Source organism: Daucus carota, chromosome 1 (genome assembly GCF_001625215.2).
Source record: "Daucus carota subsp. sativus chromosome 1, DH1 v3.0, whole genome shotgun sequence".
Lineage (NCBI taxonomy): Eukaryota > Viridiplantae > Streptophyta > Magnoliopsida > Apiales > Apiaceae > Daucus > Daucus carota.
The window spans coordinates 18,630,083-18,646,148 of record NC_030381.2 but is presented as its reverse complement, the minus strand read 5'-3'; the positions used below and the strand labels follow the sequence as shown (position 1 = coordinate 18,646,148).

Genomic DNA, 16,066 nt, shown 5'->3' with positions numbered 1-16,066 from the left:
TGACTAACAGTTTAGTTTGTTGGTATGTGTTGCTCTGCATGTTAAGACGTAGATGTAAACATCTAGAAGGTAAATCATATACACAAGTAACCTTACCTAGGAAGGATTCTCAAGTCTCACTTCCATTTGTTTAACCCCTTGCAACTTGTGACCCAAAACTTCTAAATATTTGAAGGCTGTTTAAGTTGCTGCTGTGGTTTCTGCTTAGGGCCCTCTAGTCTAGATATACAGATATACTGGGAAGTCATATGGTTCACTCCTATCTCTTCTTGGGGGGGGGGGGGGGGGGGGGGGGGGGGGGGTTTGTTTAACTGCTATTAAAACAACCTGACTTGGTCCTTAGGACCGAAATTTTGGTTTCTTGCAGGAACCTTAACCCAGTATATAAGTGAGTTTGTATGTGAGCTATTTGCCATGCATAAATTGGCGTAAATTAATGAAAGTGAAGTAAAAGAGTTACAGGGGCCAACTTATAATTTCAGATATGCCCCAAGGTTAAATATTATTGATTTGTCATTTTATATTTTTTTGGAATGGATTGCATTAATTTCTCAATCAATGTTCGGAGTCCAATCTATGACTAGTGGATAAAGGACATGAATTATATGATTGAAGTATAATCACTTTGTATATAAATGTGCTTAAAGATTTGTACCTCACACTTTAAAACATAAATTAAATCATTCTTTCCACTATTTCCTTTGAATACTCTGCATAGAGTCCATAAATGAGAAAGTTATACTTCCCAAAGGCCCAATGGCAGTGGACCATATTTGGCCCTCTTAAAGATTGTGTCTCTTCACTTTTGTTTGGTGGATTTTATTTTTCTTAGATGTTTTATGTTTTATTTTAGCATTTTGAAAAACTTTTGTAAGTGTTAAAAGGAAAAGGTGACTTGTTTAAACATCAGAAAAGAAAAGAGAAGGTGACTTGTTTGACAGCCCCACTATACCTTCTAGTGGATAATAAAATGACAAACATGAAATAGGACACCATATTTGAATTTGCATAGTCAGCCTAATTAGAAAATTATGATCATCACATGAAGATATGCTTCTTAAATCATTAGTATAGGAGTTTAGAATACCTAATTCTTGTTATTATAGTCACTAAACCAAGTACCTAATTATATAATCAAATAAATCTTCAATCATCATTTGTGTGCGTATTGAGAAAGTTTGGGACCATGTCATTTCCATTTCCCGTGTTATGTATAAAAAAAATTGCAAACACCTTGGTGTTTTTTTGAAAGGGTTCCTATTAATGATCATGGACAACAGTTTCTGCTTGTTGGATAATGAGCGGAGATTAAAAAAAGTTATTCATCCTGACTCTCAATATGCACGCAAATCATCTTAGTATTTTTTAAAAGGGTTCAAATTATTGTTCATGGTACAACAAACAGTTTTTACTTGTTGGATATTGAGGGAGATTAGAAAAGGGTTATTTAATCACAGTACTCATGACAATTTTCAATTAATCTACCGAGTGAAAAATGCTTTCAGTTAACTAATTACTCCTTCTGACCCTTCTATTTTTTTACACTTTCCTTTTCGGGGTGTCTCATCCAATTCTTTACATTTCAAAACTCGCCAAATATAGTCAATGGATCCCACTACTTCTCCACTTTTCTTTTGACACTACTTTTACTCCACTATCTTTTTTTATACATTAAAAATCAATGGGTCCCACCACTTCACCCACTTTTCTTTCTCTTTTCCACTACTTTATACATATTTTATAACCTCCGTGTCCAACACATTTGATAAGAAATGAGAGGGACGGAGGGAGTATATTATTAAATTCTGCAGAAAGGTTATTTCGTTAGTTTCAATTAAAAAATTTAATAGAGACATCCTAATTGGATTAAAAATAGACATACACCCGTCTCTATTAGTCATCTTAAACAAGCTGAAATAACTTAATTTTATGTGACACAAAATTCTTTGACATGAAGAAAAATTCAATTGAAAACAGAAAATAACACAAAAACTAGCACATGTCATTGATATAAATTTTCCTGCCTATAATTATAAGTGTGTAGTTACAAAAGATTAGACATGGTCCTTACCTTACATATAAAAATATTTTGAAACAAATGTCATTGTCAAGTGTTAATGCTATACAAATACACAACACATGTAAATAATAAATGTTTGTACCCGTGTTCATAGTTGACTAGCTTGTGGGGGTGGTGTGAATATCTCATCTGCATTCATTCTCGGAGCTTCCTCCATCAATCCAGTTTCCCTACTCTAGACCTCTTCTTTATTTCTTTCCAACTCTTTTTCAACCTCCAACTCTTCTTCCTTTATAACCTTTTCTTTTCCTACACCTCTTATGCTTTACTTGTTTAACATAGTCTTTTGGCTTATTAGGATAATTGTCTCTATTATTTCCATTCTATCTACATAGAGCACAGTGTATAATCCTTCCTAACCTAATCATGCTTGTAAATTTCGTGGTCGATGTGTTGCATCTCCGTCAGTCTCTTCCCGAAATGGCTCTCTCGCCAACAGTTCCGAGTCATATTGATATGTCTTCATATAAGTCTCATTTTTATACTAATGCGAGACAAAATCATAAGAATTTTGTCTCATCTTTTGAATAACACAGATTCATGACTACACGGGATACCAGCAAGATCCCACATCCCACAAGAACAACTATGTTGTTGAAGGTTCACACAAAATTCAATCCCTCTCCACTTGACTTGAAAATTCTGCTTACCATCCCACAAAACAGAGCACTGAGCATTTTGATTTATATTTTCATTTAAAATTTCTTTAATTTTTGGCAAAATTATGTAGTCGACATTAGCCATGGCATCTTTTTTTTTTTTTCATGCATCCTTACCATTATCAAATCATGTATCTCAGTTAGCTTATCACATATATGCATAAATCTAGTTTTCAAAATCCAAGAATTAAACCACTCTGACACGTTCTCAGTGCTATTTGTTTCTGGATGAGTATCAAAAAATAACTTTGACTAAACTTTGAGATCAAATTGTTCTAACCTTTCCGCAGCTTTCTTTAATATTTTGCAGATTTGAAAGCTTATAGACGAGTGGCCATAGCTGCTTCCCAAAAGGCAATTCTTCAAATTAGAATAATTGTGTATAATGTAATTCATGTGCTCCACATGTGGTAGCAACTCCTTAACAGTTTTGTTCAATCCCTATAAGACATTTACAACCAATAAAAATAAGTAGAAATATAGAATGTGAAAAAAGACATGTTCAAGTATTTACCTTTTGTTGGTCGAATATGAAGGTGGAATAGCCATAACCATTTCCCAAGTCCAAGTCATAACCAATAGCATTAGAAACCACTTCAAGCTATCATAACATTAATTCTCCACTAAAGCCATAACAACTGATAGAATGCAATTGTTTCCATCCTTCTAATTGTACTAAGCACTTTTCCACCACAATCAATTTTTAAAAAACACCAATCAAGACCTACAATAGGTCTATAACCTATTTTCTAAAACTTATTCAATCCATCATAGCACACATAAAACCATTTAAAATAAAAGACATCTCCTAAGAATTTCGCTGGCAAACCTTCTTAAACTAGCATAATGTTTGTTCATTTGTTCTTACACCCGTGATAATGTCATTTGTCTTACGTTGCAAGCTTTAGCCTCACAAATCTAAATCTTGAGAACTTGTTTAATTTCTTCTTGCCTTTCTGACAACTTTTTATTAGGATTTTTCCTTATCTTATCTCCATACAAGTCTGCCAAGTTTTCACTATCACCACCTTATTATCAGAATGATAAATAAAATTGTGTTCATTAGTGTCTTGACTTGTCAACCCTCCAATTCTTTCATGTATAATATCCATATTCTGAAAGGACACCCATTAGCACAGACAACTTAAAGTCTATGTAGATCATCCACACCATATTTCAATCGTCTCCTAGTAACGATTGAAAACTCACTCACTGCACCCTTTATTTATTTTTTTTATCTTAAAATATCAAGCCAACTTTCCGCTTGATATCCCTTCTAGCTTTTTTTTTTGTTAGAAATATCATTCACCCATGCTTTATTCTTTTGTGCTACTATTGGCTCTACATAAGCAAATTTTTCTTCTTGCTCTGACTCTTCAACATAAACTGACTCTTCAAGAAAGCTAGAGTTAGTGTTCTTCCCCTTAAACCCTTTTAAAGAATCTCTTATTTACTGATTTTTCTCTTTCTCTAGTCCATCATTTTTTTTTCTAATTTGTGTTGTCATTCTTCACATATCAACTAGCTCATTGTCACTACATGCTCTTTCATCATCATCTACTTGCTCATACCCACTATCATCATCAACTATTTCCACAACATAGTCTTCATCACTTTCATCCTCTTCTTCACTCACTACTATTTTTACTTCACCTTTTCTGGATTGTTGCTCCCAGATTACTTATAAACTCTCTTCCTTGTTGTACTTTTTACCTTACCCTTATTATAAGTAGTTGATTTATTACCACCAACTTCAACATCCTCAAGTGATGCATTCTCCCATTCTTTATCAGCTTTCCCCTAAAGCTTATATCCCTCCTTAAAAGATCATAAACAGACTCTCATTCTCTACTTTCACCAACATTGCAACCCCCTCCATTACATCCTCCACATCCTTCTAAAGTTCTCACCCTAGACTTGTCCCTTGATATGCATGATACACATATAACTTAGCCACTCTAGTCAATCTTGAAAACGTAGCCCACTCTACAATTTGTTCATCTGAAGTCAATGATTGATACCATTTATTTGGAATTACATTATATTTAATGTAATAAATTGTATCATTTTCACCTGCAACAACACCAGCCTTAGCACTAATTTCCTCAGCTGCCATTACTAGAATATCAATATTATTATTCCACAACTTCTTAAATTTTTCACAATAATATTATATTCAGTAGAAGTCATAAATCCATCTCCATAATACAATACTAGCGTATAGGGTATATTGAAAAATAGATATTAACCAAGCAAAATCCAAACACTCAACATTCAAACACTAATGTGTATATTTACATGACAATATACTTACAAACAGAACATGCAACTTCAAACTTTGATTGTGAGTATATACATTTATCGATTCTTTGGATCGTTAATATCCAATAGCTCGAGGTTCCACATCGTCATGAAATCCATCTCCAATAGCTCGTTTTTTGATTATTTGGTCGATGTGCTCTAATCCGGTAGCTCGGTTATTTATTTGTCTTGTCGAATGCACTCGATCTCTGGTAGCACAGTTGCTTGATTATGGGTTTTAACGGTAATAAATGTATTAGGGTATTTTAGGGTCAGGCCATTTGTGAATGTGTTGGGTTAATAACGGTGTGGGTCGAAAACCAACCAAGTCGGGGACAACGCGGTAGACAAAATCACAAAGTTAACGTCTACACATTAAAGTCAAATATAACTTAACGACATTGAAAGTTAATTTAATCTTAATCTCGTAATTGTGAGTTTTTATATGTTTAATTATTTAATTGAAAGTTTTTTTTCACTCGGTAGGTTAATTGAAATTTGTGGTAGAGTACAATGATGAAATATAGTATTAACCCCATTAAAAAATATGTACTGTTACATGCACAAAATTGGATACAACTTTTTGTAAAAAATACATGGCAGTTTAGGTGGGATGTTTTAGTTGGTGCTATTTATGTGAACACAGAGGACCCATTCCAATCAATACTTAACACACGTCATTTGCTAAAAGTTTTTGTACCCAATTTTATGCATGAAGTACTTTCCTTAAAAAATTTATCATAAACTGATTACACTTACTTATTATTGTGCGTTCAGAATTCAGAACAGAGCACGGTAAATAAGCATCGTAGTCTTCAAGCTACCTCGATATAATATCTATTACACGTTATTTTAATAAAATCAAATTGGTCAACACTTTGTTAACTAAATACTTAAACAAACGAGAGATAGATAATAACTGATGTTTAGAAATTGCAAGATCAGATCAATATGGTGCTCCAGACCAATCGGGCACCCAATTTGTCAAGGTAGTCAATATACCCTATCATCTTCAAAAATGTGGTCCAACCGGATCACATTCACACACTTACATGCATTCAACGTTTTGAAAGTATCAAACCTCCCCTGATGAGCATGTCCTTCAAACATATATTTAAGGTGCTCAATCATATCATAAGAATCCATATTTTCATATTGTTTCTGAAGTTCAACACTCATGGTCGCTAACATGAGACATTGAACATCCGTGTCATCATCAATATATTTCTGATAAACAGCTTGCTGAGTAGGGATGCTCCTTCAAAGAGAGGGGCAGGGCGAGAAACATCTATAACATAGAGCTCGCGCTCTTATTTGAGGACAATCCTCAAGTTCCTCTGCTAGTTAAGGAAGTTTGTTTTTGTCAACTTGTCCCTCTCAGGACTGATTGCATTAGAAGTTGTTTGAATTGTTTGCCATTGGATACCTACAATATTTAAAATGCATAAGATAAATCATGTCCAACACAATCTTTCCGACTGATTATACACATATCAATGAATATAGTATGTCAAAGCATTCAAAAACGCATACATGTCATGGCAGATTGTAAACATGTTATTATCATCAAACCCCGTAAACACACAAACGAATTAAAACCTTTCGCAAGTACTCTGATACCATTGTAGGGTTTTGAGGCATAAAACTAGAAGCATGTAATTTGTCATCTTCATCGGAGTTTAATCTGATTTCTTTGATCAATAAGTAGACTATCATTTCAAATCAACATTTGAGCATGACCACACATTTCATAGTCTAGCTAACACAAGAGGCCAATAATATTTCTTCTAAAATTGGAGAGTCAAATCTTTTCTAAATCATTCATATTTCTCATACTCCCTCCGTCCCCTCCAATTCTTATCGTTTGGAATGGAGTGCTCGACACGCATTTTAAGCCTCATATAAAATATAGTTCTATCACTTATTTTTATAATTTTTTTTTCTGAATAAAAATATAAACATTAGATTTTTATTCAGAAAAAGAAAATTTTAAAAATAAGTTATGGAACTAAACTTTATATGAGCCTTAAAATACATGGTGGACACTCCATTCTAAATGATAAGAATTGGAGGGGACAGAGGGAGTACGATTCACAATGTACAAGAAGTCCACTTTTATCATTACCTAGTCAAAAATAATTTTTATGTAATCAAAATATATTAATCATCGTAGAGAAATATAATGATTTCAAGTCTAACGACCATTACATTATTATCATTATGAGATTACTTATGACACAACATACATGCATAACTCAAACTGGGTCTATCTGACACCACACACACACACAATCTTTGAACCGATTTCTTATAGGCCTGTAGAGGGTTTGACAAATATAGTCATCTAAATAAGTTTGACTAAAATTATAAATAAGGGGTGGGGATAGCTGGAGTGTAATATTTTCCAGACATTGATTATATTTTTTATTTTTGGTACGCCAACTCATTTTTTAGCTAAAGACTTTTCATTGTTGGAGTTACTCTCATGAGAGCCTCTCTTTGAAACCCCTGAAATTCTCTATATTCTTGAAGTAGCCGCCTCTATTATCTCTCAGGGGCTTCCATCAGTTTTCACCGATGGAAAGCCTCGCACTCTTTCATTTGTTTTATTGATCTGTTTTCGTCAATAATCTTCCTTTTCAGAGAAGGATTTCTATCTCTTTGATTAGATTTAATTTTTATTTTTACATCTATATCATCGGAGTATTCGGTTTACTTTTTTTTATTCGATTCAAGCGCACCTTATCGGATTTGAGATTTAATCGCCTATGTTGTGGCTTCGACTATCCGATCTAAATTTATTATTTTTATATGTTTTTAGTTTGTTTTTATTTCGTTTTTTTGGCTTGTAGTTTAAGTTGTTTTCTGTCCCTGATAAGAGCTTTGTTTTTGCTTAATGATTGTAAGTGGGAGTCTTGATTTGATGATAGAATTCGTATGAAATCACAGTTCTGATCGATAACTAAAACGATAGCTCAATCGGGGGTACGATGAAGAGGGTACTTGTATTTGTATATATATTATCTTCAAAAAATCGTTTAGTTGTTTTTTCACGAGAACAAGCGATTACAATTCCCTGTTTGTCCACTCAACTCTAATGTAGATGCCGTATGACTTTTATTATTAAATTTACACCTTTGCTTTAAAAAACGAATAGAAATATTTGTAAATCTCAGCTCGAAAATATTTATAAATATATTTGTTCAAAATATTTATAAATATATTTGTTTAAAAGCAGTATATAAAGCGTTGACGCACCAACATTCACCGTGTCAGTGGTGTACTTGGGTTTAAAAGTAGTTAGTTTCAGAAATGTATGTATAAACATCCCGGTAAGTCTCGTACTATATATACTTGTGTCTATTCTAGTATTATCTGGTCATATATTCAGTATACACACAGATTCTATTTCTAACTCTTTCATTTTATCTGAAGTTTTTTTAGGCTGATTCATCATTCGACCATCGGATCCAGTGTTGTGCGTTGCTGCACAAGTTGTAATCTTTCTCAGGACTCAGATCTGTGAGTTTTTCACAATCACTGTGTTCATTTTGCTTCTTAGATTTGAATGGAACTTGATTTGGGTGATACTTGATCTATCTGTTTTGCTTTTTTAGTGTTTTCAGATTTGTCTTAGAGTAGCGATATTCTTGGTCCTTATTTAAGTAGTACTCAAGGTTTCGAGTATCGGTGGAGATATATGTATGCCTAATTTAAATCTCTCGGAATTGACCTTATCCGAAAAAATGATGGAGAGTGTGTGTGTGTGGTAGAGAGGGGGGGGGGGGGAGAGGGAGGGAGGGGGGGAGAGAGAGAGAGATAGTTTGGGGGGGGGGGGGGACACAGAGAGAGAGAGAGAGAGAGAGAGAGAGAGAGAGAGGGAGGGAGGGAGATTTAATTGAACAAAGATCATAGAATGTTGTGTTTGCAAGTGAAGCTGATATATAAAAAAAGATTTTTCTGCTCAAAAAGTAACATACAATTATCCTGCGGAGCATCGGGGAAGAGTGAGTTTAATCCTACTGAATTTGCAACCGGTATGCAGATATAAAATTGATTATGAATTAAAATCTGCAAGCTAAATGAAATTTTGATCCCACTTAATACAATATAAAAACTCTGCAGTCCTCTAGAATTTGTTAAGTACTTTGAAGATTCGGCCTAACCTGGCAATCATAGTAATTTATTGTTTTTGTTTGAACAAATATAGACCTTGATGACATTTTTGGCTTCATTTAAATTCAAATTTGGGCTCTCATATATTTTGACCTTTTAGTCCAAGTCACCACAGGTTGAGCGTGCTGGACTTTTGGTTGAAATGTGAGAGTGGGAGATATTTACTTTTTTGGGTTTTCTTGAGCTATAGAAATGAAATGTCAACCGAATGCACCATTATACACTTTTAGCTTGATACTAGATTGAAGTGTTAGCATTAGTAATCCTAGTTTTGTATTTGGTGCTTAGTATTTTGGTTATCTAAAGTTTCAACTTGTGTCTGCAAAAGTTTTTTTTATATTTGTATTAAAGAAAATAGACATTTTTCCATCATGTTCTTTTGTGCCTTGTTGTCTTGTTACAAGTTTATGAGCTATGAAATGGGTAGTTTCAGAAATATGGCGATGTTTTTTGAAGAATCGATTTTTATGCTGTTCAAATTTCCTAAATACTAGAAGGGTCTAATTTTTTCTTTTTCTTTTCGCTTTGTTAATATAATGTCACGGCTAATTAACTACAGTGGTCAAGGGCAGGTGGCTTTGTTGTCTGTGGGCAAGTGAGTGAATTGAATCAAGGACTAATTTGTGATGCGTGGATGATCAGAACTGATGTTATTGGCAGTGGAAGGAGGTGGATTTTTTTCTGCTTCAGCTTCTGGGTATAGTAAGGGTCTTGCCCTTCTTCTCTTGGGTCAGAAGACTGAAGAAAAACCCATGAGAGTTACGCCGTGGAGTCACTATCAGCTAGTGGACCAAGAAACTGATCCTAATCTCCAGCTGGCTTCCAGTAAGAATCGACTTGTGCGCGGGTGCGCCTCATTTGTCTGTTTTGGTCACACTGCCTCAGAACTTGAGGGCCCGTCTCCTTTAAAGGTAGGACCAACTCAGCAGCAGGACGTCTTGCCCGAACCTCCTGTCTTTGACAAAGGGAATGATGACAGTAAGAATAGTGCTCCTGTTGACAGTGACATAATTGCAAAACAGAATGATCTTAAGAGTAGCTTGAAGAAGTCAACAACTATAAATCCAGTTCCTAGCGCGGTCAGTGGTGAGATTGATGCAGCAAACGAAAAGACTAGCTTTACTGATTACATCGAAAAGCGGAAAGTGCAGTGGATGGATGTGAGTGGAGGAGAGCTTGTTGAGGTCCGGGAATTCGAGACCAGGTATGATAACTTTGAAATTGGAAAGAATCAGAGAATATATTTTACATTTATCATTTACTCGTCCCACCCTTTCTACAGTTCCAGGATAGATTTTAATTTTTTGTTATCGCTAATTATGTATGTCTCTTGTGCACATTGGTCGAATCCAGAGCTTCTCTTGTACAGTGTACTTGATGCAAGTGCATTCTCGTTAATATTTGCCAGCACAACTTAGTACTGAGATTTTTTACGGGATTAAATGTATAAAACAACTTCTGCAAAAAGTAGTTGAATTTAAAGTTTACGGCATGTGCTTTAGGACAGATTAAACAATTATAATGATCGGTAGTATGTGCATAGCAGTTGTTTTCTTAATGTAAAAAAGGTTTAAGAATCAGGGAATATTTAAATTGTAAAGCAGGAAGAGTTGTTTAGGTAGATATTTATAGCAAGAATATACTTTTGAAAAGTTGTATGTAGCAAGAAATATACTTTTGAAAGTAGAACTCACTGCATAGAACATGTAAACCTGAAATGTATCCTGACTTTGTGCTCCTTTCATTTAAAATTTGTTCTCTCTCAGTTCAGAATTTGTCAGCCCTGATGCTATATTGTTTAAACTATGATTGTGGGAGCTTACTTGCATATTACTTTGAAAATCAATTGATCCATGTTTCTGTTGTATAATCTTCACCTTATGTTGTTTTTAGATAATATGAATATATATTGCACTGTCTGTTTGCTGGAGCTCTACTCTTCTCTGATCAAAACTCCTACATACTTACGCAATGAACTTCATGTTGTAGCAGTGATGATGGATCCGATAACGAATTCGACAGAGCGAGCGAAAGGGCATGTTCGTGCAACATAATGTAGTGATGGGGGGAAGATAATCACTTTGGCAACGGAAGGAGTTCTCGTGCAGTATAATGTAGCTGGAGCTTCAAACAGTTGATTTCGACAAATATTACAGAGTTGATCGGGGATATCAAATTGTTTGCTAGCAAAAAGAGTAAGAAGATATGCGAAAATCAATTGTCTTGAATGTAATCTTAGGAGTAGGTCCTTTCATTTTTTGGAGTTGTACACTTGTACTGTATTAAGATTATTTTTGTAATTACAAATTTGTGATTATTCAAATTTTTCTCAGTAGGTAAGACTAAATTAAGTATATTTGTAATTATTCAATTAAAAATCTGATAAATTTTCTTATTTGTCGAATCCTATGTCATTGCTCCACATAGGCGAAAAATCACACCTAAAAAAATGTCTTCTGCTGGACAGAGAAATTTTTCTTATAAATGAAAAATATGCTGTGGTTTTATCCTTGATTTCTGATAACCATTTTGGCTGATTTTATGATTCAACGTGACTCGTGACAACCTGGAAGTTTAAAATATCTGTTTGAATAATTTTGACCTATTAATGTCTAATGACTTGTGAGTATTTAAAAGTATAATAATAAAAATGATTTATGGGTAATTTTTATTTTATTAGTAATTTTTATCAAAAAAAAAAGTTTTAAAAAATTAATTTACCGAAAAAAATGTCTCAAACTAATTTTTGAATTTAAGTCAGTTTTGACTTAATTCTAATTTTAAGTTGGTTTTGACTTATTACACAAACATATATTTTTAAGTTTAAAGTCGGGTTTTAAGTTTAGGGCCTGATGATGTGAGGAGGGAACTTAATTAGAACTTTTACTTGAGAACTCATTTTGCAAACTTAATAATTGACAAAAAGAAAAATAAATAAGTCCATAATGCAATGCAGAAAACTTGGTAATGCAGAATGTATAAACTTTTGACAAGTTAAAAATGAAAAACTTGGCTACATGTTGTCCACATACTAGATTCAAAGATTCAATGATAAGTCACAACAGAACACCCTCCATCCAATCTCCCAATCCAACTCCCAAAAAAACTGCAAAGCTACAAACTATCAAGTACAACAATGTCAGCAGCAACAGCAGCATTCCCCTGCATTAAAATCACCAAAGCAACCTCCCCATCATCATCATCTAATGCTACCCTTTTCAGATTCTCAGCACCAAAACATTCTAGTCTTACAATCAGGAGTTCTCAGGCTGATGGGCCTTTAAGAAGACCTGTGGCTGCTCCTCCTGCAAGACCTACTCCTCCTTCTCAGCCATCAGCTTCCCCTCCTAAGCCGGTGGCTGTTTCGCCACCCGTTGTGGAGAGTGAGAAGAAGAGTCTAGTGACCATGGAGTTTCAGAGACAGAAGGCCAAGGAGTTGCAGGATTTTTTCAAGAAGAAGAAATTGGAGGAGGCTAATCAGGGTCCCTTTTTTGGGTTTCTTGCCAAGAATGAAATTTCCAATGGCAGGTAATATTTTCGTAAATATCACTACTGTTTTTCAGTAATCGAAAATTGCACAAATTTTTATACTAAATTGCAGAAATTTATATACTCACACACATGACTCGGTTATGTCTCGACCTCTTATCAAGAGAATAGAGTAATACGTTGAACAATAATGCTAGTGATTTTTTTTTTCTTCATTCCTTTAAGCATTTTTCAGTACAAGTAGTATTAGCATAAACTTGAGGTTATGAGTGATGAAAACACTTGATTTTCTTGATACAAGTACCCAGGTTAGCATTAATCCCCATGGTCAATAATAGGTATATATAATTTATGATTGTGTGTGAATGATTGAAGTTTCCTAGCTAATGGGCTCAAAAATGTTATAAATCGTCTTTCTAAAATATGTTGTTCAATATCAAATTATATGGAATAATTGTTCCCATTCCTATCCATAACTAAACAAGTTTCATTAGAGATGAAATTCCGAATGTCCTTGACACCGAATAAATAAGCAAAATTGCCATAACTAGAATTGTCACGACTGCCCCAACAATGGCTATTTTTTTTTCATATCATTTCTTTTCGGAATTCACTTTCACTTGTATTTTCAATAGGACCAAGACCGCTAGTTGATTGACTTAAACCAAACCTGTATGCGAAGTATTGAATCAAACCGCCATCTTTTCATAGAGTTTTATTGCCCCCTATTTGCTTTGCATGAAAAATGATGCAAAATACAACATACAAGTAGAAATGCATTTCCTGAATTGTTGAGATTAAGGAACCTGAAGTCTATCCAACTCTAGCTGTGCCCTCTACGCAAACATGAGTCGCACGACATCAGTAAGTATAAGGAGTTATGGGTGTATCCCACAGCCTATGGAGTGACAAGGGGAATTGCCAATACAAACTACTAACCGGTATGTATTTAGAATCGTGGATAGGTTCGATGCAAAAGTATTACGAATGCATCTCCTGAAACTCGTCTGGTGCTAATGCATTCATACTTGCAAAGAGATATTGATGCACTCACGTATAGCTAGCTAGCATGGTGTAGGCGGTATTCTTATCAAATAAAATCTCAAGCTGTCGAACTATTCAGAAGTATCTTCCATCCTCCTTTTCTCGGGCCAATGAAGAGGAGAAATCAAGATCTTTTTATTTGTGTGATTATCACCTCTGCCCCTTGTATACTCGTGCTGACACCAGCAATTCATATTATGTGACTACCTCTAGTAACAAAGGAACACATTGATTATGTACATGTTTGTTAAAATACTCAGTTTTTAGTTTTCTTTATATCAGTTCACCGATCCTCCACAATATTTTGATTTTTTTTTGTCTGATGAAATGTTTGTAAGTGTCCGAATGATGAACTAGTCCTGCTGGTTTTGTATTTGGTGCAGATGGGCAATGTTTGGTTTTGCTGTTGGGATGCTAACAGAGTATGCCACAGGCTCAGACTTTGTTGATCAAGTGAAGATCCTACTCTCAAATTTTGGGATCGTAGATCTCGACTGAATTTTCTCTTGATCACCAAGCTCTCTGCTATGTTTTCACTTGTAGTCCTTTAGCCATCTTGAATACCCTCAGTAATCTATTCTCCGGAGTGATATTTTCATTTTATTTGCCAAAGCCATGTGATTATATATATATAGTTGTAACATCATTCACAGCTCCAAAACTTGTGAAGGTTAAAGGAAATACAAGTTTGTAGTTTTATTCTTCCTTGTATCAGCACAGTTCTAAAACTTGTCAATTCTATTCAGCGATGGAATAGAATACATTTGATGTAAACAAAAATGGGACATACCACACTTCAGGAACAGTGACAATTTTTTGTTAATTATGAGTACCTAAACTTTTATATTTGAATTTAAGACAATATTTTAGTAAATCCATAAAGAAAAGGTGTTGACCCTATTATCACAATTTAAAATGTTAATATCGAAAAATCATGATCTCAAAAAATGCCCTCCAAAATCACTTATTAACACTATAATGTGTAGTGTTTGTTGGGGTTAAAAGAACATAATGTTATTTCGTATAGCATTTACAGAACGCTACTTCGTGTAGTGTTTTGCTGAGTTAAAAAAACAAAACTCTACATGATCTAGCGTTTTCTTTCAAAATTAGAAGCACTATATTATCTAACGTTAATAAATAAAATCTAAGCAATACTTGTGTGTTTTTTGACCGCCCGGACCTTTTCTCATAAAGAAATTGGAAAGAAGTTGCATTTTTAAATAGGTAAAAGGTAAAATGGAATGAAGAACAAAAATTGTGTAATATATTATAGAGGGTTTTGGATTATATTTTAGAACAAGCAATTTTTTACTTTTGTTGTTCCACAACCATATATAGGCATACAAAATATATCCTCCACCTCTAAAAGAAACTGCCATATATATATATTTCAATTAATAGAATTAATGTACATAATTCTATTAATTAATTCATACATGTAACTCTCATAAGTATTTAATTTATTTGAAATTTAGTCAAATAACATCTCACACTTGACTTTATTTCAAATAATTCATGTGGCTCCCACATTTCACATAGACTATATATTTCTTTCTTTTATTTTGAAACCAGACTATATATTTCTTAGTCCCATAAAACCAACAAACATGTTTTACAAATAATTCTGCCAGAATATCTTTGGTTAAAAGATCCGTAATCATATCACTCGTGGGAATATATGGTACTTTCACTTATTTCGTTTCTACTACATCATGAATATAATGAAATTGTATATCAATGTCTGTCCTTTCGAACTATTTGCACCATTATAAATTAAATCTATAGCTGACATATTATCACGATAAATTTCAATAGGCCCATCTATGAGATTGAGATTTAACTCTAGTAAGATACGTCTTATCCAGACAACATGAGTAGCAACCATGCTACAAGCTACATACTCAGCTTCTTGTGTGTCTCTTGCAACATATCCATGTTTCTTACTTTCCCAACTTACGGCAACTCCAAATATAAACAAATGTCATGAAGTGGATTTTCCATCATCTTTACACCTCCAAGATCTGAATCAGAGTATCCAATAATCTCAGGACTGTTTCCCTGATAGACCAATTTGTGGTGCAATGTACCTTTTATGTATTTCATTATCCTCTTCTCAACCTCTCAATGGGCTTGATTAGGATTACCTTAAAATCTACTTACTAGATTAACAAGAAAGGTCAAGTCTGGTAGAGTGCACCACATAGCACACATTAAACTTCCGACTTCTTGCGACTTCTTGGGCATATGGCACATCCAATGTTTCTTGTCCTTGTTCAGGATCTTTACTACGCATTAATCTTTTCCCTACAACCAA

At 34.1% G+C, this 16,066-nt stretch overlaps 2 protein-coding genes across 7 annotated transcripts; both read left to right on the top strand.

The window, feature by feature from the left end:
- Positions 1-8,295: 8,295 nt before the first annotated feature.
- LOC108204643 (uncharacterized) lies at positions 8,296-11,551 on the top strand. 6 transcript variants are annotated; one of them, XM_064092314.1, is made up of 4 exons: positions 8,296-8,372; positions 8,476-8,562; positions 9,789-10,420; positions 11,206-11,551. In XM_064092314.1, the coding sequence occupies exons 3-4, from the start codon at positions 9,864-9,866 to the stop codon at positions 11,273-11,275; spliced, it is 627 nt and encodes a 208-aa protein (XP_063948384.1). In that variant the 5' UTR covers positions 8,296-8,372; positions 8,476-8,562; positions 9,789-9,863; the 3' UTR covers positions 11,276-11,551. The 6 variants fall into 6 exon arrangements, with proteins under 6 accessions (XP_063948384.1, XP_017229866.1, XP_063948388.1 ...); XM_017374377.2 differs by having other exon boundaries at positions 9,776-10,420; XM_064092318.1 differs by lacking the exon at positions 8,296-8,372 and having other exon boundaries at positions 8,396-8,562; positions 11,209-11,551.
- Positions 11,552-12,229: 678 nt separating this feature from the next.
- On the top strand, positions 12,230-14,451 carry LOC108207140 (light-harvesting complex-like protein OHP2, chloroplastic). Its single transcript, XM_017377601.2, has 2 exons — positions 12,230-12,744; positions 14,133-14,451. Exons 1-2 carry the CDS (start codon positions 12,353-12,355, stop codon positions 14,245-14,247), a joined length of 507 nt encoding a protein of 168 aa, XP_017233090.1. The 5' UTR covers positions 12,230-12,352; the 3' UTR covers positions 14,248-14,451.
- Positions 14,452-16,066: the final 1,615 nt, after the last annotated feature.

Bases quoted from the DNA above. Each gene is read 5' to 3' on its own strand.
- LOC108204643 (XM_064092314.1), top strand. From the start codon at position 9,864: ATGTTATTGGCAGTGGAAGGAGGTGGATTTTTTTCTGCTTCAGCTTCT. The intron at 10,421-11,205 runs GTATGATAACTT...TTCATGTTGTAG, and splicing joins GTCCGGGAATTCGAGACCAG to CAGTGATGATGGATCCGATA.
- LOC108207140 (XM_017377601.2), top strand. From the start codon at position 12,353: ATGTCAGCAGCAACAGCAGCATTCCCCTGCATTAAAATCACCAAAGCA. The intron at 12,745-14,132 runs GTAATATTTTCG...TATTTGGTGCAG, and splicing joins AATGAAATTTCCAATGGCAG to ATGGGCAATGTTTGGTTTTG.